General features: G+C 40.0%; 1 protein-coding gene across 2 annotated transcripts; it reads left to right on the top strand.

Annotated features, from left to right (window-relative positions):
- Positions 1-4741: 4741 nt before the first annotated feature.
- Positions 4742-9387, top strand: LOC307023969 (sterile alpha motif domain-containing protein 3-like). 2 transcript variants are annotated; one of them, XM_079657688.1, is made up of 5 exons: positions 4742-5101; positions 5599-5731; positions 6787-6939; positions 7271-7360; positions 7918-9387. In XM_079657688.1, exons 2-5 carry the CDS (start codon positions 5606-5608, stop codon positions 8221-8223), a joined length of 675 nt encoding a protein of 224 aa, XP_079513814.1. In that variant the 5' UTR covers positions 4742-5101; positions 5599-5605; the 3' UTR covers positions 8224-9387. The 2 variants fall into 2 exon arrangements, with proteins under 2 accessions (XP_079513814.1, XP_079513813.1); XM_079657687.1 differs by having other exon boundaries at positions 4962-5101; positions 5599-6589.
- The last annotated feature ends 8668 nt before the right edge of the window (positions 9388-18055 follow it).

Below are 18055 nucleotides of genomic sequence, written 5' to 3'. Positions count from 1 at the left end.
CAGCTCGTCCTCGCTTCGTGTCTGGGCTGGAGACCCGGGGCGAGCTGTGACCCCTGCTGTTTCGGGACCTTGAAACGGGCAGGACGTGAGGCAGCCTGAGCGAAGGACTGCCGCGGGGCCGTTGAAGGCGGCGGCTGGACCCTTCGGGGAAGACAAAGCTGGAGAGCCTCATCCTCTTTCTTTTTGGACTCACATCCAAAGCTAGAGCGGAGCCAAATATGCCCTCGGGAACAATAGGCATGTCCAAGACGTCCTCTTTTTCCCGGTCTGGAAGGTTCGTCAGGTTAAGCCACCTGGCTCTCTCCTGTACAACCATTATCCCCAGTGCTTTGCCCGTGGCTTGGACTGCACAGCGCTGCACACGGAGGCAAATGTCCGTGATCGCCGCGATTTCGTCCCACACGGCAGGCTCAGGTTTGACCGTCATGTCCTCGCAGAGCTCCGCCTGGTAGGCGGTCAGCAGCGAGGAGACGTTGAGCGCCCTGGCGGACAAAGCTGCGGCTCTATAGGCTTGTTCGGTCATTGCTGACTGGAAGCGGTCTGCCTTTGCCGGTAGTGTGGGGTTCCTGCTCGGTGCCGAAGCCAGCCGCGATTGCACTGTAAAACCCAATGTTGCTCTTTAGTTATCATGACTCATTTTTACTTGTCAATACAACACAGATTTGTGCAAAAAGTCATTTTAACTTAAAATAATTAATTGATAACGTCTCAACCACATGGAAGTTGACTCAATTAAGACCCTTTGTTATGTTAACAAGATAAATCAAGTTGAGTCTAGTTGAGTTGACAAATGCACAAAAGTTATAGACTTGTGCGTCATCACGCTGTACGCTGTGTAGCACGTTTTGCGTCCTTCCCTGCTAAGCGCGCGCATTGTTCGGTGGATGGAACAACGCCAGAGACTGAATATACATCGTATTTTAACAAGGTGAGTGTAAATGTTATATTGATAGCTTACAAGTAATATTTAAGACATGTTTTACGTTTTTTAATTGGTTACATTATCGTCCGTGTTGCCCGTTTATTGAAAACGGAACAGCAAAACTTTTGGTGAAATTCACAGTGGGAATAGCTAACAGCAGCTTAGCAGCCCGAGTTAGCTAGCTGCTAGCAAACAGCGCAGCCATTCCCTCCTGTTTGACTTGTTGATTAGTTTGTCGTCCGTGTTGCCCGTTTATTGAAAACGGAACAGCAAAACTTTTGGTGAAATTCACAGTGGGAATAGCTAACAGCAGCTTAGCAGCCCGAGTTAGCTAGCTGCTAGCAAACAGCGCAGCCATTCCCTCCTGTTTGACTTGTTGATTAGTTTGTTTCCCAGACTTTTTAATTTAAATTACCCCCTGCCCAGTTTGGTGTGCGTATTGAGAATGTCTTTTTTATTTCATTAAAAAATTGTGTTCTTCAAACTTTTAATTGCTATAGTTAAAATGAGTTGCACGTGCACTAAATAGGCTATGAGTAAACCATGGTGGAGAATTTTTCGGACAACAGTTAATAGGATGCGTTTAATTTTTACTTATTATACACATATATATATACACATATATTTGTGTGTGTAGTTTTTTTCACATGCTGTTGCAATTGGTTGCAACAACTAGTAACGTTAGAAAAACTACAACACCACACCGGATCTAGCTAGACTGGAAACAAGACAATAGGCACGCCGTTTGGCAGCCGGCCAATAGTAGTAGGCTAACGTTACGGTTCGAGTGAGTGGCGAGCGCTATACGACGAAATGGATGATAAAAAGATTCAGAGAAATGGCACGCCTTGCACGCAAGTACTTAGCAGCACCGGCAACATCACTACCTTCTGAGAGGTTGTTTTCAGTGTCTGGGCATGTTGTGCAAAAGAAGCGAGCTTCACTGTTGTCTGAAAATGTCAACAGGCTTGTCTGTTTGAGTAGCTGGCTGAAAGCAAAGAAGTTGTAGGCTTACGCCTACAACTTCTTTGCTTTCAGCTTTCAGTTTTATTGGTTACCTAACTGTTACTGTTCATTGTTTCTGAAATACGTTTTCTGACTGCTATGTTCACAGCAAACTTTAGAAAAAGGAAATATTAAGCCATGGTTTAACTTTATAATTGTATTTTGTACTGCCCTGTTTGCATGTTGCTTCTAATAAAAGAAACATGTGCATAAAGCAAGCCAATCCACTTTTCCATGTTCATAAGAGCATTAAAATGAAAAAAAATAATGGGACAAAAATAAATCAAGGGACATTTAGAATAGATAAAATTGTGTGATTAATTGCGATTAATTGTGAGTTAACTATGACATTCATGCGATTAATCGCGATTAAATATTTTAATCGTTTGACAGCACTAATATATATAGCTTTGAGGAAAATATAACATGCTTATTAAACTACCATGTAATATCTCTGTCCTAATTCTTTCTTACTTTTCTTTTTCCAGGTGTACATGATCAAGATCCAAACGTGAATGCGGTGGATTTGTAAGTTTTGTACCTATTACTCAGGAAATCGCAAAAGAATAATTGAACATTATAGAGCCATTCATGGACATCATGGAAGAAATTGCCCTTTGCCCTGTATCTACAGTGACTGTCCGCTAGTTTTCCGATCACAGGAATCCCTTAATAAGCATTTAAGAGAACATGGACTTTCACATCATGGACCTGTTGGAGGGTTAAACCTTAAAATTAACTGTCAATTGTGTGACTTCAATTATCCAGTGACTATAAAACAGTACTTTGGTCATCTTGGGAAACATCTTAGAAACAAAGAGACAGTTACCTGCCCTTTTAATTACTGTTCTCACGAAACAAGAAATTACACTACCTTTACTTCGCATAAAAGTCGTTTTCACAACAATGCCACACTACAAGACTTGAAATCTGAGCTTATTACTCAAACACATTTAGGCGTGGAACTTGTGGCTGATCAAGTGGTTTCAGATGTCAGTGATGCAGAATGTTCTGAGGATGAGATTGTAAATGAGCAGGAGGATACCTCTGATAAAGTTCAAGCAAGACTTGCGTCTTTACTTCTGCGATTGGAAACTGTTTTACATGTCTCAAAGACTGCAGTTCAGCAAATAGTTACAGAATTTAGGGATATTGGTGTTTTATTGAGTGAGGTAAACAAAAATACTCTTGATAAAGCATTAAGGCAGAATGGATGTACCATTGATGAAAACACTATAAATTTAGTAAAGGATACCTTGTGCCAGGCAAATCATTTTAGCTGTCTTTCAGAGGGTGGGTCTTTGTCAACTGACAAAAGGAGGTCATCTTTTTTCAAAGAAAACTTCAGTTTAATCAACCCAGTTGAATATGTTTTAGATTTTTCATCAAAAAAAACATTTGTTTATGTGCCAATCTTGCGTGTTCTTCAAGCGTTATTGAATAGGGGTGATGTAATTGACAGAGTTTTGGAAGAAAACCGAAAATCACCATCTGGCCAGTATAAGTCTTTTTTTGATGCATCGTACTGTAAAGAAAATCCACTTGTTAATGGTGAAGATCTAAGTATTTCTTTGGGCTTGTATATTGATGACTTTGAGATCTGTAACCCTTTAGGCACCTCAAGAAAGAAACATAAGCTGTGTGCAATCTATTGGATAATTGGCAATTTGCCTGTAAGAGACAGATCATCATTGTCTACTATATATCTGGCTGCCCTATGCAAAAGTCAAGATATTAAAACATTTGGTTATGGTCCAATTGTTCAACCACTGCTGAGAGACCTACAGTTGCTTGAAAAGGAAGGAATTTACATCGACAGGTTAGGAACCAGTGTCAGAGGCACAGTGCTATACATTTCATCAGATAATTTGGGGGCACATTCATTTGCTGGCTTTCAGGAGTCCTTTAATGTGGACAAGTTTTGCAGATTTTGCCTTGCAAGTCGAAAAGATATTCAAACTTGTTCTGTAAGAAGTGGGTCATTTGTATTGAGAACGATAGAGTGACATAACCTGAACCTGTCTGAGCTTAAAGAAAACACAAATTTGAAAAGTGTAAATGGTGTAAAACGTGAATGTGTTCTAAATGAACTACAATACTTTCATTGTATAACAGGGTTTCCACCTGACTTTTTGCACGACCTATTTGAAGGCATTGTACCCTTTGAGCTGTGTTTGTGTTTGAAAAAATTCATTGACAGGAAATATTTCACATTAGATAATTTAAATACTGCCATACAGTACTTCCCTTATAAGTACTCTGACAAAACCAATTGTCCTCAAAACATTTCTGTAAATTTTCATTTGTCTGGAACCATAGGAGGAAATGGCCACGAGAATTGGACTCTGTTAAGGTTGTTGCCATTAATTATTGGTGATGATGTCCCTGAAAATGATGATGCATGGTCTCTGATTCTGGAACTGAAAGACATTGTTGAAATCTTGGCATCGTCCGCTTTTACAGATGAAAGCATCTGTTACCTAGAAGCAAAGATCTTTGAACATAGGAAACTTTTAACAGATGTATTTCCTGATGTGAAACTCAAACCCAAACATCATTTTCTAGAGCATTATCCCCATCTGATTCGTTGCTTTGGACCTGTGGTTGACTTCTGGACATTTCGCTTCGAAGCAAAACACAGTTTTTTCAAGAAAGCTGTTCGTGATATTAATAACTTCAAGAACATTGTGTTGTCTCTGGCCAACAGACACCAGCTTATGTTGGCATACCATTTTGACATGCCTTGCCTGTTCAAGCCAGCAGTAGAAGTAGAGAGGAGAACACACAATTCCCTTGAAAATGTGCCCCTCCCAGTCAAACTAGCTATTCAGCACAAATTCAGTCATCTGACCACTATATCACTTGCCACAACAGCCTTAATACATGGAACAAAATATGTAAAGGGGATGTTTGTATCATTTGGAAGCACAAGTGGACTCCCTGATTTCTGCCAAGTCCTGTACATTGTGATAGTGGACAACAAGGCATTCGTTGTTCTTCAACCTTTCTCTGGTTGTTACCTGGACCACTATAGATGTTATGAAGTTTGCAGTGCTGAGGATTCCCAACTGGTTGTGGTCGACCCTGCAGAGCTGAACCACTACGTCCCCCTGACAGCCTACGTGGTGCAAGGCAGACTCCTGATTTCTCCCAAGGCATTCCTGCTACACTGAGGTAATCCTTTTGCTTATTTTCAGGATAATTTAAGTAATAATAATTGTCTTATAGGCCTTAGTTTCATTAACAACTCTACCTTATGTTCTATACTTTTATATAGTTCATTATTTTACTACCATTGTTTTTAAATAATAAAAAATAACCTTCTTTACATCTTAACAGGGTTTAAACAAAATCTTAAATTGATAGTCTACGGCAAGGCCACAACGCCTTGCATTGCACTCTCCTACAGCAAAACCCCATACTTAGTTGACTGAAGCCCCGTCCTTTTCCCATCTACACTAAATCTCTTCACCGAAAATAGCAGATCTACAAGCTCACAACATGTCAGACATAGTGAGCTTGTAGATCTGTAATTTACACAGAATGTTCCCAATATTGGGATATAGGCCTCATGTGGTTAAATTACTTACTAGGTCGGGGTTCTACTATGACATGTGATCATTACTTTGCCTTGTTTATAAGAAAATGTATATTTGTTTTGTTCTTTTTAGATTCACCATGTTGCTGCGTGTCATCCTAACCGAAGAGGACATTCGGAGGGTCACCATTGAGAACATGCCCGACACGGTTGATGACCTGCACTTGATCCTCAAAAACAAGCTTGGATTGGAAGGAGTTTTGAGGGTACAATTTCAAGATCCAATGTTCAATAACGAGCTTTGCAACTTGAGTAACATGTCAGATCTCCCTAAAGATAAAGTGACTTTAAAAGTGTACAGTCATCCTCTTGAAGAACTCCAAGTTCATACAGAAGAACTTTATTATCATACAGACTCAACGTTGGACACTGCAAGCTTAACCACAACCCCTGAGTCGAGCCCCAGTCGAGTCCAGTCCACCTGCAGTCGTCACCTGCCTCAGTCATTTCAGATCCCTACTTTTGCGTTTGATACAGAGCTAAGGTTAAGGGAAGGAAATGAAGCCTTCCAGAAGGATGGAACCCTTCTTGATATCTCCAAATGCATGAAATCAGACATTTTGGAAAAAATAGCAGAAGCGGTTTATGCCTATAGCCCATACCCACAACATGAGGAATATGCTTTGGTGGCGCAAGCGCTCATCAAAAAACATCCATGTCTGAGGGAACCAGGGTCTGTCGCTGGATGGCACTGTTGGACGTTTAGTTTAAAGTTTAAAATGGGTAACTTCAGACAAAAGCTCCGAGAGGCTGGATGCCCAGAGCTCAAGATCAACTCACTCAACTCACGGTCATCCAGCACATCTGGGAAAAGAACTCTTAAGAGGGCTAGAAAATCAGAAGTCAACTTCTTGCCAGACATCCCGGAAGGAAAAACAAAACACTCCCTTGACGAAGAAAGGACAGCAATGCTCACAGAAATGAAGAAGAGGATGGTTGATTGGAAGCAAATTCAAGCGATGATGACCAGCACCTTCTCTTTGCGGAGAAAGGAAATCTTAGAGGATGAGCCACCTGTGGCTGACATCAAAGATAAATGGCCAGCACTGTTCTCTGAACGTCAGGTAAAGTACTTCTCTATTTCAAATGTGATTGAGGAAGATCAGATTGGAGGCTGATTAAGAATAGAAAGATATGTTGTACACAATGGCTAATGTCTGCTGTCATGAAGATTATACAGTTATATACATACAGTATATCAGTGATATTGAATTTACAGCCAATCCCTCGGCTTGTTCTTTGCTTCTTTTATGCCTACTAGATTGAAGCAGAGTTTGCTCGCCTCACCACTGTTGACCTGAAAGGCTGCCTCTTCGCTGGTCTTGACAAGTATCTGCAGAGGTTCATTGATATCTACAAAGCCAAGCCTGGTGTGGTGGAGCTGAAGAAGCTGTTGACAACACTGGATAGTGATGTAAGTATGCTTACGTGATATTTTACACTGTTTTTCTGTTAAAAAAAGTTCTTATAGTAAATGTTACTATAGCGTTGGTTCAGTAACAGGCTTCTCCCAGTCCCTGTCTCTCCAGCTCTTTATAAACAGCAAATGTACTTTCACACGGGTCAATGGTGTCATCCAATTAGGAGAAAGAACCGCTTTATCAGCTTCAATTTTATAGTTTTCCAATTTTGTCTGCAGCTCTCACTCACACACACACTTATCATTTATTTACTGTTAAATACTCTATTCTGATGTTATCTGACTGAAGCTGTTCCATTGGTTGTGTATTGTCTATTATTTTTAGTGTTCCAACCAATGGAAAAGGACCGTTGTGTTGATGGGGATCCCCCACTACCTCAAAGAGGTTTCGTCCAACTTTTACAAGAAAGTTCAGGTATATTTTATTTTATATTTATATTTTCCGTCAGTGCAGATCAGGCCCCCATTCTTACCCTTACTTGTACGTATCCTGTATTTTAGGACCTAAACAGTGGGTTGGGACCAATCATGAGTAAAAGGCCCTTTCTTTGTTTCCAATTTTCCTCAAAATATTTACTTCATTTTTGAGCGCTAACCGCTCCAACATGTGGCTTTGTGTGTATGTCCGTACCAGCATGGCCTCGATGGCAGTGTCCAAGCTTAGGAGTATAAATGAACTCATCGAAAGCACCGCTCATTTCACACTGGGTGGGATTTTTTTTTTTTTTTTTTAATAAAGCCCTTAAAAAATTAGGTTTTTAAGTACTCAACAGCTCATACTCTTTTTTTTTTTTTTTTTTGTGAAGTGTTGTGAGATTGTAGGTCAGCTATTTTCATTAGTTTGGGTCCCCGGGAGTGTGTCTTAAGATAAAAAGTTTAGGAACCACTGGTGTGTTTCATGCTTAATGCTGTTGTGGCCACAACAACAGAATCAATAAAGGTTTATTTTATCACGTTTTCCACTTTGTTTAGGCCACAGATGCTGAGGAGGACATGACAAGAGGAATGATGCTGGGCATCCTCATAGTGGCAGACGGGGATGATACTGTCAGTTTCGCAGTGGTCATCGAGGAAGAAATCATCTTTCCATCAGTCAGTGATTTTCCAACAGCTGTGTCACTGCTGATGGGTCTGCTCTACGCACTCAACATCGACTATCCCAAAGGCATAAGGTACACATTTGAAGTCATTCAGAAGGTGCTCATGGACATTGGTGGAGGCCATTGCACTGCTTTGGTTCATGGCTTGAGAAACAAACTCTTGAGGAAGACCATGTAAGCTTAAAGCAGAGTTTAAGCATTGACCCTGAACTTGATGGACATTGGAGGAGTCATGGACTGAGAAATGGACTCCCATTTAAGTTTGATTGTTGGAGAACTGCACACAGCAATATTCTGTATTGTTACATCGCTTGAGATACAGACTCTTGAGGAAGCCCGTGTAAGCTTAAGGCAGAGTGTAAATATTGATACTCAAGTAGAAAATGCAAGTTCAACTGAACAAACAAAATGTGAACTTGGTATGAGAAATGGACTCTATATTTTGTTATTTTGGTTAGATATCCTGTAGATTGTGTACTGCATTTGACAATTTAATGACTTGTGCAGGTTTACATGCCACTTTGGAAGGGCACACACTGTGGATTTGTTGGGATATTTACACTGTGGATTTTGGGTATAGCGACAGTGTATTTGGAACACAGTAACACACAGTGTATTTGGGACACATAACACACGGTGTGGATTTATTTGGGGGACACAGTAACACACACGGTGTGTATTTATTTGGTGGGGACAGTAACACACACGGTGTGGATTTGTTGCACTGAGGTTTTATCCACACTGTGTGAAACTTCAGTGTTTACTTAATCTTATTTGCGATGCATTATTTAGAATTGCACATGTTTTGATGCATTTTTTTTATTCTTTAGTTAATTGCTCTATTTGTAACTGGCTGCACATTGTTGAATGCCAACACGTTTGTTTAAGATGTCATCAAAATGAAAACTTAAATGTCGACTTAAATTTCTATAACTTGCAATGCAAAATATATTTGAGTATTGATGATTGCCTAAATAGGATGCATTAAATAATAGATAACACATCAAGTATTATGGTAGTATGATTAACTGCCCACAGTGAGATGGTAAGAAAGAACAAGGCAAGGCTATTAAAAAAAGCTTTCTGGTACAAATGTTCCATTTTGATGACATCATGTGTTGGTACTGTCTTAAAGGAGTAGTTCACCCAAAAAAGGGACTTATTTTCTATCAGTTACACACCCCATGAAGCCTTGAATTCATGGAGATTTATTTTTACTTTTGTTGGATTGGATCGTTGGATGGTTGGATTGTTGGATGATTGTCTTCTGATGCATTATTCTTGTTCCCAAAATTGTTTTTATTGAGACTCATCTGTTTTTATTAAAGATGCTTGAGTTGGATCTCAGTGTTTTTGGTTCATAAAGTTGTATCTTCAATAAAACAAGAAACATATTGGGCAGTATTTGTTGTTAAATTGTATTAGATGTCTGGGGTGAAAACTGCATTACATTTAAGCAGATAAACTCATTAGCATTGCAGTTAAATCAACCAAAAACTAAAGTAGTATTGACTTAAGGTTAAGTTATATCAACTAAAGGTATCAAGTTATATCAACTGAAGTTATCAAGTTATATCAACTAAAGGTATCAAGTTATATCAACTGAAGTTATCAAGTTATATCAACTAAAGCTATCAATTAGTGAAGTTATATCAACTTAAGTTATCAAGTTATATCAACTAAAGCTATCAATTAGTGAAGTTATATCAACTTAAGTTATCAAGTTATATCAACTAAAGGTATCAAGTGCTGAAGTTAAATTAACTAAAGTTATCAAGTTATATCAACTAAAGCTATCAAGTTAGACAAACTAAAGTTGGAGTTGAGTCCAATAGCAATATTTATTTGAGTTAACTCAATTGTCTTTGTTGTCTTGACGTAAAATTCTTTCGCAGCATGGATACGCAAATATTTAAGTTGAAACAACAAGTTGGGTCTTACAGTGTGGAGGTGGGCTGCCACCAGCGGCTCCATGGGCGGCATGCGGAGCAGGCCGAGTTTCTCCATGCCGTCACAGTCCAAAGAGGAGGCACCCTGGATTGGGGCCTTGTTGCTGAAAGGGCGGTCTCTCCACGAGACCGACACCTCGTCCAGCATCTCTGGAAAGACTGGGAGAAGCTGCCTCTTCATCCTCGCTTCTTGGAGCAAGGTCTTCCCCTCATAGCGAGATCTGGAGGTCTCCTTGGCCACTTCAGGCCAGGGGACGAACCGGGGTTATCGATAGCTTCCTGGGCATGTTTCAGCCCAAGGCAGGACGAGCAGACCTGGTGTGAGTCCGTGCCCGAGATCTTAAACCCGCAGCCTCCGAGCCGAGCCTCCGAGCCTCCGACTCCCCTGGTGTGAGGAAGAGAAGGGTCCATCCTCGTTTGCCGGGGTGTCTGCGCGGAGGGACACGCTAGTAACAGGTATGTTACCGTTTGAAATGAAAAATCAAAACCTTATCGTTATTCCGAAAGGAAAAACGGCGGGCAGATTTTTTAATATTAACTGGTGTGTTAATATATTTTTATCTGCGTCTCCTCTGGTGTGAGGGAGAGAAGAATCCGTCCTCGATTGCCGTGGTGTCGGCACAGAGGGATAAACTAGTAACAGGTATGTTACTGTTTGAAGAAAAAAATCTAAACCTAACCGTTATTCCGAAAGAAAAAACGGCGGGGCAGATTTCAATATTAACTGGTGTTTTAATATTTAATTCAATCTTCTGCAAAGCAAAAAGTAACCGGCAAGCGCCCGTCGACCGAATGTTAGCTTGGGTTCAGTCTGTGGACCGTTAAGCTAGCCCGGCTACTGATATTTTGAGATGTGCTCCGAAGCGAGAAGAGGTGTTTGAATGACGCTGCGTCGTAGCGCAAGCTACTTATAGGGTGGGTGGATTCCCTGACGTAGACGTCAAGATCACCAGCCAATCAGGATTGGCGTAATGAGATTGATGCTTCTGTTTGCATACGCGTTGAGGCGCATCCCATAGTGAGACATCGAACGGAGTGTTATGAATGAGAACTTAATATGTTCTGCACAAAATACACATTATCTGAAAGCTGATACTCCACAGATTATTGTGTTATAAGTATCATCACTGCACAACGAGAACTCACTGAGCTAGCAGCCAGAACAGAGCGGAAAAAAATTAAATAAATATGTCTTACCGTTGCTGTTTTGTGATCAAAAGTCGTGTTCAAGGGAATATAAACACTGCTCAAGGTTAATCCAATGTCTCTTAGTCACTTTAGAATTGTTCCTGATAATCTATCATTACATTCATGGCAGCAGAGTAGGTATAAAGTTTCGCAGTCCGGCGCTAATGCTGTCTACAAGTCTTACTCCTCCACGTAAGTGTTTAGCGGGATTTACTATCCAGAGATAGGATCCTGCATAGTATAAATAATGCCAGCACCGGCAGCTTTACGCACATTACGCAGCAGCAACACAGCGAACAGAGAACACAGAGACGACAGAGACAACAGCAGGCAACAGAACATACTATTACAAGGACAAGGATTTTTGCTTTTAGGACTTATTTGAGCAAATAATGGCACCCAGAAAGAGGCTGTATAAGCTTGAAGATGCCGTAGAAATGGTGTTCGCTGACTCTCCGTCAGAAGATGATGATCTATTCCAGCCACAATCAGACCCTGATTATGAACTTCGGGAAAGGTATGTACTCTCTCTGTTTGTATCTATTAGTTATGTATTTGGTGTAGCCTAATAGTATTCATCTATAGTAATTCCACACTCGCAAAATACAACATGGACGCCGCTTTGTTGTTGTAGCGTAATCGTTCCGTGAGAAACGAAAACAATGGGAACATCGTGTTGGTGAACATGTATCAATCAAAGTTCCCGTTAGCCGGTAATTACCGGACTGTGACCGGTAAAATACGCGGAAGTCCGGCAAATCTAAATCTCTCCGCTCAACACGTCCGGTACAAATATTTTGCCCTGAGTGCAATATAAAGTGTAGTCAAATAAACAATAAATAGATTTTTGTTTTTGTTAGTTTAAATTAAATTATCTTTTGTGTTAATAGGCAAGCGCACTGTAGGCCACGGGGTAATGTGGAACGAACCCGTTACATTTGTTTCATTCAGTAAGATAAAGTGGCCGCACAATAACAACAGGACGACAGAAAGATGAGAAAAATCGAACATGTTGATTCGATAAAATGTTTTCTTTCAGGCTTTTGGAAGGAAAACTTACAAAATACACATTTAAGTGTTTATTTTACTATAGTTTGTCTATTTGCGTCAGTAGATTTCTCCTAAATTCACCAAAAGTTAGCATTCTGACGTAACATAAAGTACCGCGACCGCTGTCTGCACCATGTCATCAGAGATATCGTTGGAAAGCTGTGTCTCTCCTGCACAATCTCATCGGATCCAAATATGGTCGTTTCCTTTGTATCAGCAACCAATCTTGAAAGTACAAAGGGGTCTTAAACCAAGAAACAAAATCTCATTGGCTGGTGTCAATTTCTGACAACGTGATTCGTTCAGATGCGTCATGTGGTGTGCAAAAACACTTCCTGGTTAGCTTTCCGCTAGAAATTCAAATCTCAAAATGGCAAAAGAACGGCCAAAAAAACGTTTACAGAGAAGACGACAACAATTGTCACTTGCACGAAGCAAGGTTATACAAAAAACAAATGACCCCGAACATGAAATACCTTCACGGAGTGTGTCAATGCGCAAGCTGTCATCCAAAGAACAGGAGGGTTTAGCTAGCGCCTCACTGCAATCTTTAAAGGTCGTTTTCTCAAAATGAGTTTTTTCTCCTACTCTGAGTTCGACATTTCAACTTCAGTAGCACGTAGATACACCAAACCTTCCAGTTATATTCCTATCAATATTATGAAGGCTTTTACAGAAGGGTTTGTTCATATATCATTCATAGCCTGAATTATTCAACATTGCATACCTAAAAACATGGCGAAAATTGATATTTTAGGGCATTTGACAGTATTTTCTAATTTATGGAGTGATAAAAAGAGATATCCAATATCCCTTCTGTAAAAGCCTTAGATATTAATATGACTACAAAATGAAACAAGAATTTTGAACCTGGCTTTATCCAAAGTTCAGATTTCGATTCCTGAAATGTGTTAAAATAAGCACATATTTAATGACATAATGGCTAATTTGCATATTTAAACATGATATTTCAGAAAACTTGTAATACAAAAAACAATTGCCTTATTGTAAGTAATTAACTGGAGAAATGTCTAGCTGATTTAAGTTAAAAAAAAATACCCTAGTCACCTGGGGTGTCTCGCCTTAAACCAAGCAGGTCTAATGATGATAATACAGACAATGAGATGGCGATACCGCCTGCTGTCAATGAGAGCGCAGATGCCTTGGCCCCGGACAGAAAAAAACAAAAATCCCGCGCGTTCAGACCTGAATGGAAAGATAAATTCTAGGGCTGTCTAAATATTAAATATTTAATCGCGATTAATCACATGATTGTCCATAGTTAATTGCGATTCATCGCAAATGAATCGCACATTTTTGATCTTTTCTAAATGTACCTTAGAGGAGTATTTTTCAAGTTTTTAATACTCTTATCAACATATGAGTGGACAAATATGCTAATGTTCATTATCATTTGAACAATGACAAATATTCTCATGAATATTAAACACAACAACCTCTGAACATTACAAATATTCGACTCAATTCAACCTGGAACCTCTCTCATACAATAATGCAATACAAATGGTGTGTGTGTGTGTGTGTGTGTGTGTGTGTGTGTGTGTGTGTGTGTGTGTGTGTGTGTGTGTGTGTGTGTGTGTGTGTGTGTGTGTGTGTGTGTGTGTGTGTGTGTGTGTGTGTGTGTGTGTGTGTGTGTGTGTGTGTGTGTTGGATCTTTGGAGCTATGTGCAACTCAAGGCATATATTCGAACGGGAGCTGCCTGGACACTGCAATCATGTTACTATCCGTGCTGAGTGTGCTGACTTTTCCCACTATGTCCCACTGTCTGGCTACCTGCATAAAGTCTAGTGCTCGGCGCAGTTGTGGCGAAATTTTGCTCCTCTGTTTTCATTTAAACAGCTCCTTATATCCGTTAGCGCAGCTAGCTAGCACCAGATGCTAACAACAACAACAATACACGTAAGGTCTCTCTCTCGCGCCACACATACACACACCCTCCCGGTCCTCCCAATAGCCAGTCGGTGCCTGCCGGTGAGCGTGGAAGTGTGGTCTGCCACAAGCGGACGGCAGGAATGGGGGTTTTAGCATCAGCTTGTAGATGGTATTTTAAATTCGATTTTAAACTCTGAAACTACGGGGCGGCGGAGGAAAAAAAATACACATGCGTTAAAATAATTAGTGGCGTTAATCTTTTTTGCGTTAACGCGTTATTAACGCGTTAACTTGACAGCCCTAATAAATTCACCTGGGTGGGGTGCGACATTATAGATGGGGAAGAAACTATGTTCTGCTCCGACTGCGAGAAGTCGGGGAGAAAGAACGGGTTCACCAAAGGAGCAACAAATATGGGAATCTCTCACGTAGGAGTTTACAAGCGCACAGTATCCTCTGTGTACTCATTTTATAAGCACTCAGCCAGCAGGACCAATCGCCTCCGTCAAATGACATCAGCGCTCGGGGATGAAGATCTGAAAAGCCTAAAGCAGCAGTGCGCTGTCCGCTGGTTATCCTTGCATAACAGGGCAGTGGAGGGTATCAAGCTAAACTGGCCTGCTCTGGTGATGGAGCTACATGAAGAGGCTGTTCAGTGCCGGCCCTTGGCATTGGCAGTATAGGCGAATGCTAAGGGCGCATCAATCAATGGGGGGCGCCGAAAAAAAAAAGAAAAAAGTTAGAAATTAGAAAAAAGTTTTTATTTTTATTTCATAACAACACAATTTCCCGATTTTGGATCAACAAAGTACATCTTATTATCTTATACTAACAGACCTACGCCTATATTGCGTACAGCGTCCATAAACTATGGCGCCCCCCCCCCCCAAAAAAAATCAAGTTGAACTGCCCCAGCCCCAGTCAAAACCAGAGGTTTATGTGAAATAGTTCTTTTTTTGGAAATAATGTTTTTGGGTGCAATTATAGGTTTTAATTTTGTATTTGTGTTAATTTAAAATAAATCAAACTCCCAAAAAACGTATATACAGCTTTTATTAACATGGAATTTACTGTGTAAGCGGCCGCGGGCGGGAGAGCTTTAGAGAGCTCTCTCCTGAAAGACTGAGAGGCTCTGATAACCTCAGCTCAGTGAGGTAAAGGCACACCTTTATATGATCATTATAGTTATAAAAACATAAGAGAATAGATTTTCATCTATTCTCTCATAGTATAAAATACTATATGACAGTAAAACAAGTTGTTATTAATAAACAAGTATACCGTTTAAAAGGAGAGTGATTAGTAAAATATCCATAAAGAAAAAGTAAATCTGTTTACAGTTCTGTTTCATATGGGTGTTGAGAGATGGATCCATATATCTCTTAATGTTGCTCTCAAAGTGCAGCAGATTGATGCTTTTAACTTCAATATTAAAAAAAAAAATCTTCCCGGGGGAGCTTGCCCCCGGTCCCCCCCACTTAAATCACGTTCAAATGGATAGGATACTAAATACATTTGCACACATCTTGTGTCCATATCTTTCTGTTTTGGTGGTCATGCCTCAACCTTGCACGCATGCGCGAGTCATAGTGAGTGTCTGCATTTTGGAGGGGAGGGGGGGCGGCAGCTAAAATCTTGCCTAGGGCAGCAAATTGGTCAGGGCCGGCCCTGAGGCTGTTGGAGGAAATGCCCAAGCAAAAGGCATCCTTGGTCAAATCCAGCCATACTGCTTTATCACCTGGACTCACTCACTGGCTGATGTGCTATCTGTTATGACCAAACTGAATTTGGTTTTCCAGAAAGAGGATGTCAATCTGGCCAGAATCCGACCAATGGTTCACGCATCAGTTGCGGCACTCACACAGTTGAGGGATTCCCCCGGTCCCGAAGAAGAGAGGTTTCAGGCAGATTGCCAAAATGGCATGTACAGGGATGTGAATGTGACACACGCAGAGGACCGGTCCCGGCAGGCTTTCAGTAATGTCCGCGTACGCTACATTACACATCTTATAGATGCTTTACACAACCGCTTTCCTGAAGAGCCCCTGAGTATTATCACTAGCTTTGACGTCCTTCTGAACCCATCCCGATACCCAAATGCACAAAGTGGTAACTAGGCCTTCCTAAAATGGTTTCACAAGTTATTCAAATGTGTTTAATTGCGTTACATAAAACAATTCATTATTTCTCCGTCCCTTCGGCGCTTCAAATATACGCTGAACCAGCCCTCAGAACCCTTGTTGGTCATTTTGGCCAAGGGGATCGCCAGCGAGGATGACTTAGCGCAAGCCAGTGCACTCTAAGAAATGAAATATGGATGTTGTTTGCATTAATTTCTTTTTTTATATTGAAACTACTAAGTAAATGCACTTTTTACAATTAAATCAAGAGACTTCAATTGCATTTATGTAAAAGTTCAAAGTTTTGGGATTACATTATCATGTTGTGTTGGTAAAGTTATTTAAAACGCACGGATTGTCCCAAAGTGCTTGCCGTACTTTCTCAGCACATGCGCAGTAAGACCGGGGACATGCGTCATTTGCATCCTGTGAGATGTGGATACAGAACCTCATTGTTTTCCCTTTCCTATGCCATCCTGTGATTTTATGGTAAGTTTCTTAAATATTAACATATATTATTTTATTTTTTTATTTTTTTTATTCGTCAATTTATTGAACATGTCAGAAACAAAAACATACAACGATAACAGCGACGTGCAGAGGTGAGGGCTAATGTTGCCCGAGCAACGGCCGAATCAACATGAAAAGCCCATAATTAGTATTGTAGTGTCTCGCTGCGGGAAACACACTTTGTCAGCGCTTTCATCTGCCGGTGCGTTAACTCAGTGTCGGATTTTGGAAACTTGATTTTGAGTTGTCTCATCATGGCAGTTAGGTTATAAGGGACAAACCAGGGGACTTTACTTCCTCTTGATACTGTCGGTTATTTACTAAAGACACCTAAATATAGTCTACTTCTGTATCTTTTCATCTGTGAATTCCCTCAACGGGGCCGGTCGCTCTCAGTTCAATGTCCCGCTTCATTGTATGATTTCTGCCATGTCTCTACCACTTTAGTTTGACCATCTCTGTTATTAAGTTATGGAATACTAAATAAATAAGTAATTAGATACCTTACCGTTACTGCGCTCATAAAGAATAATAAGAATAATGCGTATTGAACTGGTTTCATTAATTAGTGAGTTTATTTAAGCTAATTAGTTAGAGGCCCTATTTTAGCAAAATGTCTGCACAGCAGTTACAATGGTCAAACTACATAAAAACAGGATTATCTCCATTTTTTCTTTAATAGTCACTAACATTAGATATTTTAATGAGATATGGACCGCAAAAAAATATTTTTCCCTGGTTTTCATTTTTTAAATCAAGTCGCCTTAGCTTATTTTGTTATGAGATGTGAATTACTGTTCAATTTAGTTGATGTAATAATCGTTTGGTTTCTTTTACATTTAAAAACAAGTTACAATTTTCAAAAGGTCTTGTGTTTTTTTTCGGGGGGAGGCCCTTTTTCCAGTTTAGAGCAATAGCCCCTCCTAATGTCTGTGCACGTCCCTGAATGATAATATATATATATTCTTTTTTTTCCTTTTTTTCTCATTCAAATTAATAATTATAACAAAGTACAAAAAAACAAATAATAACAAAAAAAAACAATAATAATAATTCTCAAATAGTTCAACAGGGGCAAGAAGAAGCTTTAAAAAAAGTTTCTGGTCCTACCCCCTCTAGCATATATTTTTCTTATAAATAAAAAATTAGGTCATCGTCATCAGCGACATGTTTGTCTTGTTCATTTGTTTGCTTTTTGTTTTTTTTACAAAACAGTCAGAAAGGAATTACTTTTACAATTACAAGAAATAACAACAAATGGGATTTTACAGGTCCTGTTCATAACCATTAATGATTTGG

Source organism: Notothenia rossii, assembly GCF_949606895.1.
Source record: "Notothenia rossii genome assembly, chromosome: 11".
In the NCBI taxonomy this organism is placed as follows: domain Eukaryota; kingdom Metazoa; phylum Chordata; class Actinopteri; order Perciformes; family Nototheniidae; genus Notothenia; species Notothenia rossii.
Note: the sequence above shows the minus strand (reverse complement) of the source record. Positions and strands in the feature narration are given on the sequence as shown.